Here is a 21,271-nt window from a genome sequence, read left to right on the forward strand (position 1 = left end):
CCGAATTGAAACAATGCCCGTAAGATGTCAAGCTTCAGAGTCCAAAAAGGTGACGGGCCTTCCTCTTCTGTTGTCGTTTGTTGACCCTATAAAATAAATACATATTAATCTACAGTGACTTTGTTTTGTTTATTTTTAACCCCCGACCCAAAAAGAGGGATGTTATACACATAAACACATATCGGGGTGGGGACGCCCCGCACACCCTGTACCTAGTGTAGGATAGCGGGGGTGAGGTGCGGGTGTGCGGCGTGTCCCCCTGCCTCATACCCTGATTGCCATCTCAAGCTGTGGCGTACTATACTTACGTATACATACTAGAATAGAAAAATTGAATTTGTGTATTATTATAGACAGGATATAAAGATTAGGCATAATAAGTAGTGCCGATGACAATAAAAATTCTGAAATAGGCTTAGAAATGATAAATATATACGATTAAAATAAAATTATAAATAAACAGGCATGTACCTTCACAAAATTGATTATTTAATAGGCAAATAATTTATTTTTCAATAAAAAATTACAAACTATAATAAAAAAAACGTAATAAGGTTTTTATTTATTTTTGGAGTATTTGGTATCCACTTTTTTGCAGTATTTCTAAATCTTCATCATTCAATGCAATAGATTGTTCTGAACGTGTCGTCTCATGGGGTAGGACCCTGAACTGCCTTTCGACATGTCTCCAAGAAGACCCATTAGGAAGCTTGCAAAGAATCCAGCTGAGTCTTTAGTTTCCATGTTATTTTCTTCTGAGTCCGCGTCAGGATCACCTCCCTGAAATTTTACATGATTATAAATTGGAGGCATATGTTTTTTTAATATGTATTCAGTAATGCGTGCATTTGAATTCCCTACCAACATTAAATGAAGCCAGAGAAGAAAAAAAATAAGAACTCGAATATACTCGATGTAATAGGTTTGTACTGTATAATATTAATGTTATTACTTAATAATTAATTATCATTCATAAGATATTTAAATAATTAATTAATTACAATATTGTACTAATAATAATTTATTATTAGTAGGTACTATAATAATCAATTTATTATTAGATCGTGCTTCATTTTAATTTTATTATCATCGTTTTGAATGAAGCAAGGTAATAAATATGTTTTCAAATATATAATAGTAAAAAAACGACACGAAATATAAGTACTTAAATTATTTTTCATAATAATAATACGTTATTAACTTATTACTTACAGCACTTGTGCCTTTCACTAATTTCCTTAAAAATTTACCAAAAAAGGCACCGTTGTTTTTCTGAAATCAATATAAATTATTTTAATCAACCATAGGTATAAATTCATTTTTATTTTTATCGTAGAATTTAATTAAGATAAATACGCACCGCGCCTCCACCTGTGATTGTATCTAATGACGTAAGCAGATAGCTTGCTAATATTTCACCTGGATTTTCTTCACCTTCGGACTGTAAATTATATATTTTTTGATTAGGTGTTATTTCATTTCCAAGATATATTTTATTTTTCAGATAAATCTCTTTACTTAATATACTACTAAATTATTAATAAATAAAATATAAGTTCTATATATGCAAAAATTTCAAAAATCAAAACACATACCAATAATCCAACAAAGAGGCCAATTCCAGATGCAATCAGAGCATTAAGATCGATACCATCACCCTAAAAAGTAAAAATATTTTATAGGTACATTCAAATTCCTCATAATAAAAATATTGATTTTTTTTTAAACATTGGGATACGAGTACTTACGCTCAGATTTGCAATAATTCCGCTTACTGTCGCAAGTAATGATCCCAAATCAGATTGTCCGTCCTCCTAAAACAATAATAATTAATTACAGACATGAAAACACCCCCATAGCAAGAACAAGAATAATTATGTAGGTAACTTTAGGTAAGCTAATTTTTATGATAGTCATTTTAAATTAATTATTCTGACATATTTTGGGTGAGTCAAAATAAAAAAAATGTCAACTTACTCCTCCACTGAGACCAGCAAGAAGACCCAAAAGGCCACCACCCTCGCCGTCTCCCCCTCCCGGTGGTTCATCATAATCTTCGTCGTCGATATCAATAGAATTCTCATCTGACTCATTTCTTTCTTCATCGTTTTCCAAACTTTCTTCTTCGGTGTTATTATCATTATCAGATTCATTCGATTCGCTTTTGGAATTTTCTATTTCAATATTAGCAGTACTTTTATTCAATTCTTTTAAAATTGGAGGTGGTTTTAAGTCAGCTATATAATCGTTATCGATTTCATTATTACTCACGCCATTTCTTCGAATAATAATCTTAGGCTTACTGCTTTTAACGATTGCTTTTAAATACTTCTGTATTGGCCCCTAAAAATAGCATAATATGTTTATAAATAAATAGTGAAATAGTAAATCATAAATTATGTAAAATTATGGTAAAATCTAAAAAAATTAATATATTTTTGAAAATTATTTCGTAATTTTCCTTGAAGTGTACCTAAGGCAAAAACATTATTATTATAAATAGATGGTGACTTACCTTTCGCGATATTGAATAATATGTGCAAATAGATAGGTTTCCCGCAAAAGTCAACGCACACACTCCAAGTCCTTGTTAATAAAAATAAATGTGCTCTGGAAAATCTGCACAAATTGTCACACAAAAACTCAACACGTAACGCTGTTGTTTCAAATATAAATTAATGAAATAATTCCTCTTGTTAGTGAAAAACTAAACGTCGACACCAGTGCAAAAATATTCAGTGATAAAAAATACGCACACATGTTGTTCGAGCCAAGCAATACCATATTCGATATCACTTATATATCAAATATTAGTGATATCGAATACGGTATCACTAATAATATATCGGATCGATATCCTCATCATAATATGTATTATACAACATATGACATGTAATATATTAGTGATATTTTAGTGTTATAATAATGAAAACACGCACACACATAGTATAAAAAGTATCAGTGATTTTTTATAAGATAAAATCAGTAAAACACGTACACACAAACAAACGTGCATATCAAAAGCAACAAATAATCAGACAATAAAGAGAGTTTAACTTTTTTCAGCAAATAACTTAAAAATTACAAAGAAAAAATTTTCAAAAGAAAAATAAAACCAACTTCAAAAACCACAGACACATTGAGGAGTTCTGTTCTCCATCTCCGAAGATATTCATCAGATCTTCACCAAATTTATGTAGGACCACCTGTAAAGTAGGTATACCCTTTCTGACAAAAAAAAAATCCAAATCGATCCAGGCGTCTTTGAGTAATCGGGGAACGTACATAAAAAAAAAATCAGACGAATTGAGAACCTCCTCCTTTTTAGAAGTCGTTTAAAAATATGATTAAACTTACACTTGAACTGCTTGATCCTGGAAGAAAAGATGTAACTAAGCTAAGCAAGCTGAACAAGTTGCTGCCACCGCCCCCGGATGAGTCGCTTTGCGGGTAGGAGGGGAAGTCATCGTCGTTATCATCATCGTCATTGAAAGGCACTGGTGCAGGCTGATCAAAGTCTACTTCGTTATTTACATCTTTGTCATCGGTAGCATTTGGCGTTGAATCTCCATTCTGAAATCATTTAATTTAAGATTTTAAGTAAGTACAACTAGATAATGCCCGAAACTTTTTTGGCGTGGATACCAATAGGTTTTTAAAAATCTCGTAGGAACTTTTTAATTTTCCAGGATAAAATGAAACCTATGTGTTAATCCACGATATAACTTATCTCTATTCTAAATTTCCACCAAACCCGTCCAGTAGTTTTTGCGTGAAAGAGTAACAAACATACACACATACACACAAACTTTCGCGGTTCGCCTTTATAATATTAGTGTAATAATCAAGCTGTTACAACTTTTATTAGTATTTACTTACGCGTATACCTAAATAAATTCTTAGGCTATCATTTTATCACATTTATTTTTAGGGTACGGAAAAAGGAACCTTTAAAGGATTACTTTGTTTTCTGTCTGTCTGTCCGTCCGTCGTGTCTGTCAAGAAAACCTAACGGCTACTTCCCGTTGACCTAGAATTATGGAATTTAGCATGAAGGTAGGTCTATGTACATGTTAAGGAAAAAATCCGAAAATCGTGAATATGTATGATACCTCTGCATCATAAAGAAAAAATTAAAATGTGTTTATGAAAAAATCTATTTACTAAATCACATATTATAATAATACCTAGGTGGTGCAGTCCATATTATTGCAGTGTTCTACATAAAAGTGTTGAAAGTGTTGAAATTGTGTTTGTTCGTTCGTTTGTCCTTCAATTAGGCCTGTCTCAATTTTAAAGTAGGTATAATAATAAGACCTGTCGTTTTCTGAAAGCCGATGATGTCAAGGCTTGCGGTGTGCGGACATCCGGTGATATTTTTTTAATAAATAATAATTATAGGTACAGCAGAGCCTTTTGACCCGACTGCGGCAAAGGAAGGGTTATGATTTTAGCAGTCTATGTATGTATGTATGTGTGTATGTTTGTATCCAGATTCTGTGTATTCCAACATAGCGCCTAAACTACTGGGCCAATTTTGATGAATGAGGTGTCAATCGATTCATCGTAAAGGTCCAGGTGACACAGGCTATATTTTATACCAAAAAATTGACCTGACGGATGTTACATGAAAAAAAGTGGGGGTCTCTAACATTTTTTTTTGTTTCTCATAAGGAGAGAATCTCATAAAGACAGATTCTCAAGACGACAGAAATGGTTGGTACACCCACAATTTATTTACCTAATACTAGCAAGAAAGTATAACATAACAAGTGTAAATTAAAAATTTATAACACCCCCGACGATCCAAAGTATTTGAGTTTTCCAAAACATCATTTTCAAATAAATAATTATATATTTAGGCAACGTCCATCTTGACAGCTTGACATTTGTCTATTGACATAATATTATGAACCTAACGGTTATCTAACCTTCTTTTCTACAAGAAAACTAGAAAAGAGCTCATAACTCTTAAACGGCTGAACCAATTTTTTTAGATTATAGCTAAGAACACTCTCGATCAAGCCACCTTTCAAACAAAAAAAAAACTAAATTAAAATCAGTTCATTCGTTTAGGCGCTACGATGCCACAGATACACAGATACACAGATACACAGATACACAGACACACAGATACACAGATACACACGTCAAACTTATAACACCCCTCTTTTTGGGTCGGGGGTTAATAAAAGATACCAAACAATTAATTAGGTACCTATTAAGTACCTACCTCAAATAAAAAATGCTAAGAATGTGTTACCATTCTGGCAATAGTTAAATGAGATTATGTATGTGGAGTTTTTTCAAGGTTTAAGAGCTGTCTTAGACGTCTTTTTATCAGAAGTCACAGCAAGTTATTTTTTTTTGTTTCTGACGCAGTTTCACAAAAAGTGTTTGCGGATTAAAGGTCACCTTTTACAAAAATTAAAAACGAATTAAATGCGATAGGTAGTTGTTTTAAAGTAGGCATCTAAGTAGTTTAAATTTTTAAAAAACTGTTCAACTGGTATCATCATCATCATCGCTATGATCAACCCGTATACCGTGACTATACCGTGGACACACAGAAAGTGGGGGGATTGAGAAAGCTCAATTTTTTTTTTTTGAAGCATTATTGAAAACGTAAACGCGAGCGAAGTCAGCGCGGATTTTTTTCTTAAATCTTACAGAAACATTGCAATACTCATTCTGAATAATGATAAGAAATCTAATGATCCCTGCGTAAATAATGTAAATTCATTGCTTGCCTCATCGAGTATGTCAAATAATGTACAAATCTTCTGCGTCAAAAATGTAACAAACCAAAGTGGCAAAAAAAGGACTTATAACAAAAAGTCAGGTTGGATTGGACAACTTTAAATGTTCTAGAAGTTTATTTTTATTTTATTTTTGTGGTCCAAGATAACACATCCTACATTGCAGGGCGCTTACATATCAAATGAAAAAATAGAATAGTCTTGTCTTTACCCGAATTCATTTTAAAATAAGTACCTAAACAAAATATTGGACAAATAAACAAGTGAGAGACCCAGACACTTTTTTAAAGGTGTCTAGGCCTTCTCACTAGGCATATTTTGTAACACTCAAGAGCAATATGACTCAATCTTTGTGGCATGATTCATGATGCACTTGCTCTTCAAAATAATTCATCACCAGTAAACTTTTGTTGAAGAATCTTAAAGTTTATTATGTTACCTTGTAAAACTTTCTCTTTATACAAGTTAAACGATGATAGATTGAGCGAACTTGGTATTTCCATAAAAGGGTTAATGAGTGCTTAAAAGTAGGTAAAAGTTCTTCAAAAGTACCTACCTTATTATTTTATTGATAGCGGAATAAAGGACACCTCAATTGCATCAGTTTCTCTATTAATGAATAGAGATTTATTTATTCCATTACTTAGTCTTTGACTGCGATCAGGACCAATTAGGGAATTTATAATGTCCAAATAGTGTCTGGTCTGATTTTGTGAGAGGCTTTAGCCGTGGTTAGTTACTGCCCTACCGGCAAAACCGTGCCAACAAGCGATATAACGTTCCGGTACAATGTCGCGTAGAAATTGATACTTGATACTAAGGGGTTGGATTTAATAAAACTGCCATACCCCTTTCAAGTTAGCCCGCTTTCAGATGGAAGCTGGCTAACTTGGTATGATGCAAATAATATGTAAAGCAACTTACTGATGAATCAGATGATTGTCTCCTACTTCTTGAAACACTTGTTGGAAGACAGAACGCACTGGCCAGTAGAGAGAAAGCCAATATACCACCAATGCAGCTTTGCCGACCCATGACGTTTACTGGCACCTATAAAATATCAATTACCTAATAAAAACATTACTGCATTCAATATATAACTTTGTTAATGACTTCATTACTTTGGAATGTGAATTTGAACTTGCTTAATTAGACGTTCCAAAAATTCGAATTCAACTAAGTAGGTACCTAGGTAGGTAATTATAATTACTAAAAGATATAATAACTATATTATGGTCGGTACAGTAGGTAAGTTATTACGTTCATATACGATCCAAGATGTTACTCTATCAGATATCACACGGTTATTGGTCAAGTAGTGATAGCTGCAAGGAATATCTTATAACAACAATGTTTCCGTTCCATAATATACAGTAGGCTTCCTTTTTTTGCACTTTTGGTTATATAGGTAGGTACCAGCTTTGCTTTAAGCTTTTTAGAGGAAATTCTCAAAATTATTAATGAGTCAAAGAGAGAATCTACCGTAACTAGGTACCTATACGTTGATATGTAAGTCAGTCAATTTGTCCTTTTGTAAAATACTAGCTTTGCCATCACTTCACCCACGGTACATGTGTAATTTATTGCTTATGTTACTTCTGGATAAAGTATCTTTCTAATGGTGAAATAATTATTAAAATCGATTCAGTAGTTCAGAGTTTATCGATTACAAACAAACAAATCTTTCCTCTTATATATAAGTAGATAGTTATAATAAATTATAATAGTTATAATATAAGTAGATAGTTTTTAAAGCAGGTAAGTAGGTACCTAGTTTGCGACAGGTCGACATGACAATCGGGGTGGAGACGTCCCGCACACCCGCACATCACCCGCGCTATCCCGCACCGCGTTAGCGAGTTTTTATCCCTTGAAAACAAACCGATCCGATGAGCTTAGTAGAAAACCTAAACCGAACCGAACCGATACGAACGAAGTCACTGAGGTAAGTACATGATAAAAAAATATTAAAAATACACGGCCTGTATATGTGGGCGTTTTGGACGAAGGTCCTTGATTATCCATACTACGGAAGTTACAGTTGCGCCACTCGACTTGCCAAACCGACTTGTCGTTTTCCGTCCAACAAATTACTAACTATCAAATAACCCATCCCTTTGAACTATGGCTAGACGCTTATTTCCTATACTTGTAATACAAACCGTCTGACCAATCTATAAGTAGATACTTACGAGTAAAAGACTGACTGACTGATGAACGCCCAGCCTAAACTGCTGGGGCTAGAAACTTGAAATTTTGATAATACTAGGTAAATTCCTTTTAATAAGTATGATGTACCCAAGCGCTTACTGAGAACTTAGAAATCCCTAAAGGGGTGGAATTTCCAAACCCCATCATTTTAGGGTTCCATAACTAGAGGATAAAAACAGAGCCCTATTTAACGTCACTCTGCTGTCTGTTTGTCCGCGTGTCACAGGTATCTAGCTCGTATACTAAATGAGTTACAAACCTGAAATTTTCATATTTCGTTCATTAAGGTTCTACACCTAAAACCAAATTTTGAATTAGAAATTCAATTTAATTATTTTTCAAGGGGGCTCCCCAGACATGGATAAAGGAACCGAAAAAACTAGATGTTTCAGGATTTTTAAAAATTCCACCGCCTCATTGATTTTCAAAAATTTGCTTTGGGTTTTGCTAGTAAAGAGTTAAACAAGTTAATCACTTAAGAAGTTTTGAGAGTTTTTGTATGGAAAATCTGTCCGAATCCTAGCTTCGGTCTACCTTACCATAAAATTACATTTTGTTTACGGAAATGGTTTAGTAGCAGCACAGATGGCTTGCATCTCGAACACTTAAAATATTTTCCATACCGGAAAGACATTATAGGTTCCTACGGAAGATTTGAAAGCCTAAATGCACGTAAACGAAGTTAAGGGTAAAATAGATTAGGTGGCATTTAGCAAATAATTTTATAAAAATACCAATTCAAGCTTTTACGTTCTCGAATCGCTAATTATAGGTAGTAGGGGTATTACGAGTGCTTAGTCGGCATCTTACTCCAGCATCTCACCTATTTTTTTATGGCAACACTGGGAAAATAAATATAATGCTTCCAAACCTTTCCTAATACTAGTTTGGAAAGAAGGGTCCAAGTTCAAAGTCACTCCACTTAACTACTTACCTTGTTTTAGATATTTAAGATGTAATCACAGCACTTCACAAAAATTGTATCGCAATGTTTAGATATCAATAACCCTCTTTATCTTGCACTTTGAACTATTTAGGTATTAAAAACTGTTAACTATAATTATTAAGAGTTCAATACAATATGTAACGCAGTGAACGAACCTACAAGCAATAACACGAAAGTAAATCGAGTTAAGGTTTTCTTAGGTCGTATCAAGTGCTCAAGGTCTGAATCCGAAGTGGTTTTAAATATAGCAAAATGTGTGTATTTTTTTAATGCTTGCGTAAGAAACAAGTAAATTCGACTTTTTTCTCCAGTTTGTTGTCACTTGTCACTTACCTTTGCTTGTAGTACCTACCTAACTACCTACCTTATTTATTTACAACTAAAATTAATAAATAATAATAAATCCACCTATCTGTAGGTATGTTATCTTTTGATACGTTTGATTGCAGGCAGGCGTTTGGAATTTTATAATTTCTTGGTCTGGTTTGGTAGGAGGCATCGGCCGTGGCTAGTTACCACCATAGTGCTGTGCCGTCAAGCGATTTAGCGTTACGGTACGATACCTTGTAGAAACCAAACCAAAGGAGTAACCAAAGGAGTATGAAAACTGTCATAACCCTTCCCGGTGAGCCCGTGTCCATCTAAGACTGCCTCGTCACTTACCACCAGGTGTGATTGTAGTCAAGGGTTAACTTGTATCTCAATAAAATTAAAAAAAGTTGCTTCCAGCAACATTGTTCTTTCTCAAAAAATACCTAGCTTACCATATTTTATTGACGAATAACAAAGTAACGGCTGAAGTTAATTAGTTATGGCATGTAGGTAATTAAACAGACTTCTATTTAATAGCATTATTCGCTCTAAAAATTTACATTGTCTTCTAAATTACCTATCTACTTAGTCAGTACGTCTAAAAAATACCTATTATTTTAGCCACTATAATATTTATATATATACGTTCGTTATAAAACTCAGCAGGTTAGTCATTTTTTGTGGCCACTAAAATAGTAGGTAAATAGTCAATCTACGCGCAATCTCTCGGCGAGTTACCTAAGCACTAAGCTAAGTTGTTAGGAATAATCAAAAAAACCGGTCAAGTGCGAGTCGGACCTCGCACTTTTAGGGTTCTGTACATAATTATGAACATCGTATTTTCGGTGTACTTATGAAATATTTCTTTTCCAAGCTAGAACATCGCAATAAACCGTGAAAGAAAACCCAAAAAATGTTCGTTTGTTTTGGCACAGCTTGCAAACTATTTTATTAATCGTTGTATAAATAAAATTCACTGAAGGTACCTGAAACTTGTCGGGCTTACATCGACTTAATACGCGAGTATAGCCGTTACATTCTGTATAAACTGAAGGTAGGTAGGTACCTATTTTATTATTCAAACAATGAATCAAGAATCCAATTGTTATACCCACTGATTTCCGTGGTTACGCCTATAAAGGGATATAGAAAAAAACACCTTCGAACCACTATTCCCTATTCTTTCTGCTCAGTATCAACGTGAGATCTATGTCACCTACTCACACGACTATTCATTTTGTATCAATGACATTGAAGATAGAGAACTTGTCGTATGCAAGTTGTGTTGATTGAAAAAACTGGTCAAGTGCGAGTCGGACTCGCTTATGAATGGTTCCGTGCCATCGTACCAGATATTTTATGTGCAACACAGCAAGTTAATTATAACAGCGCTACCTATGTGATTCAGTACATTATTTTTTTCGTGAACACATTTTAATTTTTTTTGTGATGTAACCATAAATTCTCTGTTTTCGGATTTATCCCTTTACTTGTGCTAGTCACCTATCTAGCAAATTTCATGTTTGTAGGTCGACGCGAAATACCCTATAGGTTTTCTTGACATACGACGGACGGACGGACGGGCAGACAGACAACAAAGTGATCCTATAAGGGTTCCTTTTTCCTTTTAAGGTACGGGACCTTAAAAAAACAACAAATATAATTGAAAATTGTATATTTTATTAAGATAAGTGTATGTTAATAGAAAAATCTCCGCCACACATCTTAACAAGGCTAGAAATATTGAAATTGTCGTCTATTATACAACTACTTACAACGCTTTATATCCATCGAATAACTAAACCGATACTGTGACACTCATAGGAACATTTGCACCTTATACTTAATGCTACAAGCCAGCTATCATTACATTAAGGCTTTCTTAACGGTTAAAGTCTCCACCACAGAGGTGCATTATAACGGTTGACATTACCGTGATGCGTTTTATTACGATTTGTTTTTAGTAGGTGTTGGTACCTACATATTGGTGTTTTGTATGAAGTCCCTAGCTAGAACGGGATAACATCCACGCGTTCGCTTGCGTCTCTAATACCTAGCAAACGCCTCTAGGCTTCGCCACTTGTGTGTTTGTACAATTTTGTTCGAGTATTTTCAAATGAATTGGAATAAAAACAACACTAGTTTTTATTAATTTGATATGCGAGCGTGATACACCCAGAGACCACAAGAAATGAAATTAATAAACTTCAAGATCTTAAGTTATTCAAACTTTTCCAAGATGACTTTCTGTTTCTGTCGCAGGAGACGCAATATTTTGTTCTAAACATGTTTCATTAGTTTGAATAATGTTAGATTTTTGACGCAAGAGAGAAAGGAGCTTTGTTTCGGCACGTGCGTGCGATCACACATGCCTCCCAATGGATTCTACAGGCAGTAGTCGGTTACGCGACGGTGTAGGGTGGGCAGGCGCCTGTAGGAGTCCCAGCACACGGAAATATCGGAAAGACATGGCATGCATCATCGCAATAATGCATGCGATAATATCGATTGTTATAACGCACCTGTGTGGTGGAGCCTCCCAACGTCACGAATGAAAGATGGCAACTTTCACTATCACGCTTTTCATACATTTCATAATCAAGCATTTAAATGAGAGTAGAGTATTTAGGGTGACCAGATTTTACAGGATCAAATTACCTATACTAGAGGTACCTATCATTCAGTGGCGTGCACAGGTTTAAAGCCAGGCTAGGCACTAAAGTATGAACTTATGTTCTGACAGGTCATAATGGAAAATAAGTATTGATTTATTACAATTAGGGTAGGCAGTACTTTTATACCTCTATGAGCTGCACGCCACTGCTTTCATCTAAGGCTGAGATTATAGAGCGCACTTTGACTTTGCTCGGACTTAGGATTGAGTTAAAATGAGACAGATTTATGTGAGAGATATACATCTGTCTCGTTTTAACTCTGTCTTAGGTCTAAGCAAAGTCAGAGTGTGCTCTATAGATCTCACCCTAAATGCAACTGGCTCTTATCTAACGGTATAGGTATATTTTTATTGATGCCACGAGATTTTTATTCCCTGCATTACAATCAGATTCTACATTTAAAATTATATTATTATCAGAGGGACTAATAAAATTAATATAAATCCTGCAGCATATTATTGAATAAAAATTAAGAATAAATAAAAATCTAGTATCAAATTCAAAACCAAGTGAAAATGACATTTTTCGCAAAGGAGTTATATTTTTAAACTCAAAGAAATAAATTAACAAGTTGATCGCACACCTCAGCAGCTGCGGCGGAGAGGTTACGTATTAATAAAAAGGTCGTTAGTTTTTCACTCCAGTTTGATAAAATAATATCATTGGATCATTGATTGATATCAATTTTATTATTATAAGCATAGATTAATTATTATCATCATATTACGATGATGATATACGATGGCGATGACATTGACCAGCTGCCCTACCGCCGTAATTTGTTAGTTACAGGTAGTGCATCGCAACCACTTCTGACTGGCTGACTTTAAGGTTTGTTCGTTTTACACAATCTCCAAACTAAGCTGACAGGCCTACATCCAGTGCTATCCTTTTCTGAAGCATGGTGACAGTGTTTCCACTTTTAGGGATTTAGGGAAACGACTACTTTTAGGTACGGCTTAGGGTATTTTATGTTGACAGGGATTTAGGGTAATTTGGGGTAAAAACTTGGGAGAGTAGAAGGTAATAGGTACACTCGGAAAACAGAATAAAAAACAATTCATTCTAGATTGCAGAATAATAGCGTATTTTTATGGATATACCAACTAATTAATTATGCGTTACTGAGACGTTACTTAGGTTACTTTGAAAATGATAACCAAAAATCTTTTCGTCACAAGATTTAAGATTTAAGGTCGTGAAATGAACGCGAGCTATTTAAATAAAAAAATAGGGTAACTTAGGCCTAGATCTAGAAACTCAAAAGCAGAACACTGCATTGTCTAGCAATACCAAAAGGGATAGCAATAAATTTAGACTTGTCATTGTCAAAATATTATAACAAATGAAATTGTAGCATTGCGATAATCACAACATTCTCAGGGCTAGCACCAAATTGGGACTATCACATTACAACAATCTTGAGAGATCCAATCAGAGGAGACTACGATCAACACACTGATACGTATGATGATATTCAAACATAAAATTTGTAGTTTCAAACTAAACATAGAAACTATCTTTTACATAAATAATACTTTTTCGAGACCATCACACAGGTTTTAAAGCCGACTAAATTCTAAACCTTATCATAGTAGCCTTAAGGTTCAAATTAAGAACAATTTTCTTGTGATTTCATGAGATCACAACAGCTTACTGTCAGAGTTTTAGATAAAATTATTCCAATCTTAAACGGATTGCAGATAGTTTCGGAGTCCAGCTCAAATCAATTAAAATATAATATATTATGTAACATACTATTATTATATACCTACTTAATAAAATATACAGTGAAAATTGAATATAAGTAGGCATATTGATCATTTGTTTCGACGAGTTTTTTTTTTTACTTTGTATAGGTAAGTAATTAAAAAATGAATATTATCGAATTACCAATCAGTAGATATACAAAAATATTCTAATAAAAAAGAAATATAGGTATACAAATTAACTTTTTTTATTCATATTTACATAATAACATTACTTTGTATAATATAATAATATGTACTTTTCTTTTATACTTACACGCAACAGGGGATATATTCTGTGAATATGTTTTTACGTGGGTATTGTGCATAATAATTAAAATGTTCAGATGATAAAACTTTCATAATTTAAGTAATATTAGATAAAACGAGAAGATAATGTCATTAAAAAGGGTCTATTTTCTGGGACTATGCCAACCATTATGCATAATCAGGTCAATGAATGAGTCCACTTTCTTCAAAAACTTTATTTTTCAACTTTATCACTTTCTTTCTGTGTCAACTTCCTGAGAGTCATCTAATTTTGACCTCTTAGGACGAGGTGACTGATCAATGACTATTCATCTAGGCATAGGTAATAATTATATCAGTTTACACTTTACTCCAATACCCAAAAATTAAGTAGGACCTAAGTATATTAATTGTTTTTACGTGAAAACCCGCAGAAAATAACTCGAATTTCTATGCTTTCGTATTGTTTACATTTTATAAAACAAAACATAACTGACTACTTTATAATCCTTTAAGTTTCGAATAACCAATATTATATATTTTATTGCCTGTTACTTATTTCATCTACGTATATATTTTAGATTTTCTTTACAACTTATGAATAGTTAAAAGTAAATTGCACTTACAATATTTATAGTACTTATCTTAAAATTAATTAATTAAAATATTCTCGAATATTCTTAAACATACCTAAATATATCATATTGATATCCATCTAAGTACATAATATAGTGGTTCTTCATTAAGTTCCTAAACTTTGTGAAATAATGGAAACTATGTTTAAACTGTTATTCTATCATAGAATGTCTGCTTTATATAACTTTTATCACTGAAACAGACTCTGCACTTTTAGCTTGGGCAAATATTGTGGCTCTTCTTTAATTATTTTTACCTGTAAAGTAGTAATTTTATATTAGCTATAGTAAAGTAATAATATATGTATATTCGAAAATTTTACCACCACGCCAAGTAATTTTGCTTAGTTCATCGGAAGAAAAATTATTAGATTTCACGTGGCAAACGTGTTCAATTATTATTACCATCGTCTAACTCTGCTGCAGTAAAACTTTTTTATTGAATTCCGCTAGAGAAGTGCTCAGCTTCGCCTCATACTCCAATAATACTAAGCCATCAATTTCCTTAGTTCCGGTATATTTTTATTTTATATTTCAGTAATGTATTTATTATCCTGTCCTGTGTATTTATGAATGATAATTCAGCAAAATTATATATTTATGGTGTGAATTTTACAGAGGTCAGTAAAACCTTAAATTATTAAAAGCACATAATGAAAATCAGCTTACTTCTTCATATTCTTGGTGTGCTGAGACGTCCAGAGGGTCTTTTAAAATCTGTAACAAACAAAATTGCTTTTAACAACTCCCTAGGACAGAACTTGCCAATAAGATTTTACATAATATTAAAAAACCGGTCAAGTGCGAGTCGTACTCGCTCACACATACCTTTGTACAAGATAGTGTAACACTGAAGTGTGTAACACTGCAAGTTAATGACGGACTGCGCCATCTATATGTGATTTTAGCAAATTAATTTTTTCGGGAACGGGATTTGACGATTTCCGGATATTTTTCTTTACTTATGATATAAGACCAACTTACCTGCCAAATTTCATGATTCTAGGTCAAAGGGAAGTACCGTATAGGTTTTTCTTGACAGACACGACAGACAGACAGACCCTAGACGGACAACGAAGTGATCTTATCCCTATATCCTTTTTTCTTTTTGTGGTACGAACCCCTAAACAATGATCACTGCACGCCGCACGACGAGAAGACGACGACACGCCTCACTCTGCAAGACACCCCGAAGCTTAGAACAACTACGCGGCCGGTCCCGCCGTCTTACCTTGGGCGGTCGGCCGCGCCTCGGCGGGTGGAGGTGCGCGTCGTGGCGCGTGTTGGCGAGCACGCGCAGCTGGTGCGCGCGCAGCAGGTGCTCCGTGTGCTCGCGCGGCGACGACAGCCGCACGCCGCACGACGAGAACACGCACGACACGCCCCACTCTGCAACACCAAACAAGCTCGCTAAACAAGAGGAAAATCGTGGCTTAGTTGGGTCTACAACACACGATCCACCGCGCTGCGGTTGCGCGATCCAAAGCCGCAGTCGGTATGGACGTTCCGCGCGCGATCCATGCGCACATATTGGAGCGCGCTCCTTGCTAAGGCGACTGTCTGATCCAGCGTCGATCGACTGAAGCTTGAGGGCGCGGCGCGCCGGGATCACAAGTTTCCTGGGGGCCTATCGGCTAAAAATATATCAATCATTAAAGGACAGCATCAATGTCAAAACATGGTTTTTGGCCAATCCCATTGACTAAATACCTTGTTTTGACATTGATGCTGTCCTTTAATGATTGATACATTTTTAGCCGATAGGGGGGCCGAAGTCGGATCTGAAGAGTCAACAAAGATCGGATCAACAAAGTGTAAATTCTGCCACTTGCCCAGCATGGGGGACTATGGCCAAACTTTTCGCATTCCAACAGGAGCCCCACGCTCAGTAGTGAGGCGGCGATAGGTTGATGATGATAATCTAAGGTTGAAATCTAAAGAGCGCATTTTGACTTTGCTTATACTTAAGTTTCAGTTAAAACGAGACAGATTTATGCCAGCGATATAACGCTGTCTCGTTTTTACAGTGTCTTAAGTCTGAGCAAAGTCAACGTGGGCTCTATAGATCTCAGCCTAAGAGTGTTAACTTACTATGCTCTTCGACTTGGGTTTTCTCTTTGACGGAGTGCTGCGCGACGTGGTCCTGCAGCAGCTTCTCGCTGGGCAGCGTGGCGGCGCATAGCTTGCACGTGTGCCGCACGCTGCGCGCGGTGTTCTTGATGTAGTGCGCCTCCCGCCTGGTGAACATTTCAATACGACGTTTTTTTTCAATAAATAATCAATTGTATGAAGTGTGAGAAAAATTTTCCCCTCACTAGCTCAAGAAGGTCGTCTTTGCTGTCTAAAGCCTGTGAGCAAAAGTCGTTTTTGCTCACTCAGTGTTGTCTCAAGAAAAGTTCATCAAGGCACCCTTTTTGAACTAGTGAGGTGGAAAAGTTGTATGTATCACACAATAGAAAAGTTTTTGTTTCTTGTGCCTTTGAATCCCTCGGTACATTCAGGATTCTAACTTAGAATCCTTCGCCCGCTCAGGGTTGAAACTAGGCATTCGCAATATAAATGAACTTTGCTATCTTGTTGAACAAATAACTATTCCCCCATTTGTACTTTCACAATTCTTTCAGACTGAATTTGCATAGACAGATTACCTGTGCATGTACATATGATTTCGTTGAGAGAAGCGTTCTCCGCAGACAGTGCAGTCGTAATTGGGCTCCATAGGTCGTCCGCTTATATGCCTTTTACGATGTTGATTTAGATTCGTCACCTGGAAACAATTGGATGAATGAATGTTTGCTTTATTGTTCACCAATACAATTAATGAGAACAGGTGAAAATGAGAATTAATGAAAACACTGGTCAAGTTAGAGTCGGTCTCGCACACGAAGGGTTCCGTACCACCGTACAAGAAAAAATAAAATAATAAAAATATTTTATTTCAGACAATAATTAAATGTCCATAATTAGTTCTATACAAATTAAATTACGTAAATTAAAATGTAATAATTAAAATTAAATTATAAATTTAGCACTTGCAACACTGCAAGTTAATACAGACTGCTCCATCTATGTGTGATGTAGTAAATTATTTTTTTTGTGAACAAATTTTTTTGTTTTTTTTAAAACTCGGCCTCGAGGCCCGTACCCCGATAAACGTTAGTTTGTCGAGAAGACACCACAACAAATTTTTTGCGCTATAAGAGCTACCTAATCTGCTTTTCATGATTCTAGGTCAACAGGAAGTACCCTATAGGTTTTCTTGACAGATTTGACAAATGGACAGACAGACAGAAAACAAAGTGATCCTATAAGGGTTCCGTTTTTCCTATTGAGGTACAGAACCCTAAAAACTATTATATTCAGCTATCTCACCTGCGCATAGGCCTTATCACAACCGGGCTCCGGACAAGCAAAAGGCCGCTCACCAGTGTGAAGACGTACATGATTATTCAAGTTTGTGACCTGAAAGCCAATACATTACTCAAACTAAAACAATACTAATAAGATATAACAAATCAATATGTTCAAAGGCGTTAAAACTATATCATATCCATACAAATATCATAAGTGCAAAAGTTCCAATGATTTGATTTGTATGTCTGTCTGCTAAATTTTCACGGTCCGGCTTGTTTTAGCTGAAAGTTGGACATATAGCTTGCATTCCAGGAAAGGACTTAGGCTATTTTTTGTTACGGAAACTCAAATTCATGGGATTCCTAAAAAGCAGTTTTTTTTTGCAATCAATCTTATTCCACTTAACTTCAGCGCACTTAATTCGCGCGACAAGAACGACATAAGCATATTGCCTACATGTTTCAACAAGGTTTATGTTTTCAAGGTTCAACATGTTTAACTTCAAAAAACTTATTTAAAATAGGTTATAGATATGTTGTTACCTGTGTAAAAGCTTTTCCACACTCTTGGCATTTGTATGGTCGCTCATTGGTGTGAATGCGGAGATGTGCCCGCAAGTTGTTTGATTGAGAAAACGCTGTCAATAATAATTCATGAGATTATCTAAAGAAGAATGACTTTACTGTATCCAATCCAAAATATAGATAGAAAACACAGACACAAATAAACACAAGAAAAAAAAGTGCATGATGCAGAGGTGGTCTTAAGGTCATAGCTCATTACAGCCTTCTGGCACCGAACTTCACTGCCTCGTCTCGTGCGGTTAATATTTTTATATGGACTTCTATGGACATACGCTAGTGAGCGTCAGCGGATAGCCTCACTCGCGAGCTGTCCACGCGCAGATGGCTCGTCTGCTCGTCGTCTGCCTGCTGTTGACTGATCAATGACAACGCACGGGTTCTGAGTGATCCGCACGCTGCCCGCGAGTGATTCACGCTACGTGCCAACCTACATAGTGCCAATCGCTGACAAACTAATCGAAAATTTGTGGACCACGCGATGTCCACTCGTGGACCACGCGATGTATACTCGTTGACCACACAACATTCACTTGTTGACCACGCGAGGTGATAACGCGGCGTTCCACCCGTGGACCACCAGTCCACAACGAGTGGTCGCTGAAAGAGTGGTGCTGGATGGATGCCGGGTGGTTCTAATGAATCGGCTATGATCATAATTTAGGCCTTATTTTAGAGATGCTACAGGATCATCCCCATTGATTAGAAACTGGGAGCATGCTAATAAGAAGAGATAGATATTAAATATTAATAAGCACAGTTGACACCACATCATGCTGTATTTTATTAGAACTTCATCATGATATATATTTGTGAATGAAGTGAACAGGTGTCAAACTGTGCCTGTTATTTGAATAGGCTTAAAGCACAGTACCTTTATTGCAGTAGGTGCATACAAAACGTCTCTCTGCACGGTGATTGCGCATATGGTTCTGCAACTGCATGCTCTTGTTGAAATATTTGTTGCAGATCTCACAGTACAGCCCAGACTCCGACTCCTGCAAGTCCTGTAACAATTGCTATCAATGTTCTTCACAAATACAGTAAATACAGTAAAAATTCTACAGTAAATATTTAGGTAGGTAAGAAATATTTTGCTGAGTCTGTTGCCATTTCAAAAGTCAGTTTTCATTACCATATCAAGTCTAAAATACTTAAAATTATCACTCTGCATAACGTTTTTGTAGATTTCCAAAGTAATGTAGAGTTTCTCTGTGTCTAGAGCTTATCTAGGAGAAAAATTGTAAGTTAACAATTACTAGCAATTAGAAAATGCACTTTATCTGCCTCAATTTAGGGTTTTTTTTTAAATACCAGTGGAACTCTTTGATTTTCCAGGGTAAAAAGTATCCTCCTAAGTAAGTAAAGTATGTCCTATCTTCAAGGATGCAAGCTATCATTGTACTAAACAAATGACGCCTGCGGCTTCATCCACATGGATTTAGGTTTTTAAGAATTCTGTGATGCACCGGCAAAACTATGCCCCTATAATGTGTTACAGTTATTTAATAGATGTGAAATAAAATGAGTGTGTTACCTCATCTTTTAGTGCAGACTGTTCCTCTGTTTCTTCCTGATTGTTGTCACCAATTGTAACTTCAGGGACTAGGGGTTGGCATTTGAAACAAGCATAGACCCCATCCTTACCAGTTTCAAATAATTGCTGACGGACAAAAAACTTCAATAATATGTATATACCTATATCAAATCATCAAACTTTATTTATAGATGGCTGTTAAAAGAAAACTAGACTAATAAAATATATTTGAAATTTAAAAAGAAACATTTTTTATAAACATTCTTGCAAAATATTTTACATACGTTTAATTTATTGTGGAGGACCTACTAGATGACTAACGGAGCCGGTGTTCGCGTATTACCTATTAATTTCGAACACTATTGAAAAAAAACTGTAAGTACCAATTTATAAAAGTATTACGATGAGATATTGAAACAGAAAGCTAGCATTCGAATCGGTAGGTACTGGCTAACAGAAAAAAACACAAATGTTTTTTATACGGCGCAGAGCCAGACAGTAAAAAAAACAGACCGACGTCGAGGGAAGTAAAAAAAATAACGCGGGCAGGTTTCGAATGCAGGTTTTTTTATTACAACTGCAAGAAGGTGCTACATTTTTTAACACTGTAGTGGGATAGAACTCAAAATTGATCAATTAGAACACTTTTAGGCTTTAACTTTGTAAAATTTCAACATCTAGCGTTATTTTTGTAACAATCTCACTAAAGAAAACAAAAAAATATTGACCGTAAAATACAAAACAACCATTTAAACCAACACCAAAAGATACTTACGTCTGCAGAATTTAGGCAGATTCCACATTTATCCATTGTTTATACACAGCTTTTCAAATTTAAATGAAAACAAGAGTATTTCTGTAAATATCCAGTATTTTTCTCATTATACGACAGCTCGTCAGTACTCAGTAAAAGACAGGTAGAAGGAAGCGGGGTGGGGCACAGTGGGGTAGGCACACAGACTATTAAACACAGACCAATAACATATAGGATTAAACTAGTACAGAAAGTCTACGTCAAAAGTTCTCTGTGAGGTAGCCAACCCAACATTTAAAGAGAAGAACCCAACCAACATACAATTCGACAAGGATTTTTTGGCATTTGGATGACGTTGACAGCCCTGGGCGTAGTTACAGCACAAAGGCTGCCAGCGAAATAAAATCTTCTCAAGTTTAGGGAATATCTTGAAAATGTCAATGTTGAAAATCTAGTAAGTTTTACCTAATTTTAACTGAAAGAGAAATAATTAGGAAAGTTGTCCTTGTT

At 35.3% G+C, this 21,271-nt stretch overlaps 2 protein-coding genes across 7 annotated transcripts; both read right to left on the minus strand.

The window, feature by feature from the left end:
• Positions 1 to 388: 388 nt before the first annotated feature.
• LOC123871117 lies at positions 389 to 9,231 on the minus strand. 4 transcript variants are annotated; one of them, XM_045914717.1, is made up of 10 exons: positions 8,905 to 9,231; positions 7,530 to 7,628; positions 6,684 to 6,809; positions 3,358 to 3,573; positions 1,978 to 2,343; positions 1,749 to 1,814; positions 1,596 to 1,658; positions 1,361 to 1,441; positions 1,213 to 1,272; positions 389 to 780 (listed from the first exon to the last, which is right to left on the minus strand). In XM_045914717.1, exons 3-10 carry the CDS (start codon positions 6,792 to 6,794, stop codon positions 619 to 621), a joined length of 1,125 nt encoding a protein of 374 aa, XP_045770673.1. In that variant the 5' UTR covers positions 6,795 to 6,809; positions 7,530 to 7,628; positions 8,905 to 9,231; the 3' UTR covers positions 389 to 618. The 4 variants fall into 4 exon arrangements, with proteins under 4 accessions (XP_045770673.1, XP_045770671.1, XP_045770672.1 ...); XM_045914715.1 differs by lacking the exons at positions 7,530 to 7,628; positions 8,905 to 9,231 and adding an exon at positions 7,020 to 7,065; XM_045914716.1 differs by lacking the exon at positions 7,530 to 7,628 and having other exon boundaries at positions 390 to 780.
• On the minus strand, positions 6,075 to 20,946 carry LOC123871120 (zinc finger protein 568-like). 3 transcript variants are annotated; one of them, XR_006797216.1, is made up of 11 exons: positions 20,783 to 20,946; positions 20,008 to 20,133; positions 19,345 to 19,477; positions 18,432 to 18,526; positions 17,908 to 17,997; positions 17,184 to 17,302; positions 16,627 to 16,772; positions 15,767 to 15,924; positions 15,205 to 15,252; positions 13,369 to 14,792; positions 6,075 to 6,085 (listed from the first exon to the last, which is right to left on the minus strand). XR_006797216.1 is itself a non-coding variant. In XM_045914722.1 (10 exons), the coding sequence occupies exons 1-10, from the start codon at positions 20,816 to 20,818 to the stop codon at positions 14,727 to 14,729; spliced, it is 1,008 nt and encodes a 335-aa protein (XP_045770678.1). In that variant the 5' UTR covers positions 20,819 to 20,946; the 3' UTR covers positions 12,408 to 14,726. The 3 variants fall into 3 exon arrangements, 2 of the variants coding, with proteins under 2 accessions (XP_045770678.1, XP_045770677.1); XM_045914722.1 differs by lacking the exon at positions 6,075 to 6,085 and having other exon boundaries at positions 12,408 to 14,792; positions 19,345 to 19,468; XM_045914721.1 differs by lacking the exon at positions 6,075 to 6,085 and having other exon boundaries at positions 12,408 to 14,792.
• Positions 20,947 to 21,271: the final 325 nt, after the last annotated feature.

This window comes from Maniola jurtina, chromosome 13 (assembly GCF_905333055.1).
Source record: "Maniola jurtina chromosome 13, ilManJurt1.1, whole genome shotgun sequence".
Lineage (NCBI taxonomy): Eukaryota > Metazoa > Arthropoda > Insecta > Lepidoptera > Nymphalidae > Maniola > Maniola jurtina.

What these genes read in the sequence shown, in the direction of transcription:
- LOC123871117 (XM_045914715.1), bottom strand. An exon ending in CAGGATCAAGCAGTTCAAGT is followed by an intron (nt 2,344 to 3,357) that starts GTAAGTTTAATC and finishes TGCTATTTTTAG; the next exon opens with GGGCCAATACAGAAGTATTT. An exon ending in CAATCACAGGTGGAGGCGCG is followed by an intron (nt 1,273 to 1,360) that starts GTGCGTATTTAT and finishes TATTGATTTCAG; the next exon opens with AAAAACAACGGTGCCTTTTT.
- LOC123871120 (XM_045914721.1), bottom strand. Translation starts at nt 20,818, where the DNA reads ATGGATAAATGTGGAATCTGCCTAAATTCTGCAGAC. An exon ending in ATGCACCTACTGCAATAAAG is followed by an intron (nt 18,527 to 19,344) that starts GTACTGTGCTTT and finishes TATTATTGACAG; the next exon opens with CGTTTTCTCAATCAAACAAC. An exon ending in AACCCAAGTCGAAGAGCATA is followed by an intron (nt 15,925 to 16,626) that starts GTAAGTTAACAC and finishes TTGGTGTTGCAG; the next exon opens with AGTGGGGCGTGTCGTGCGTG.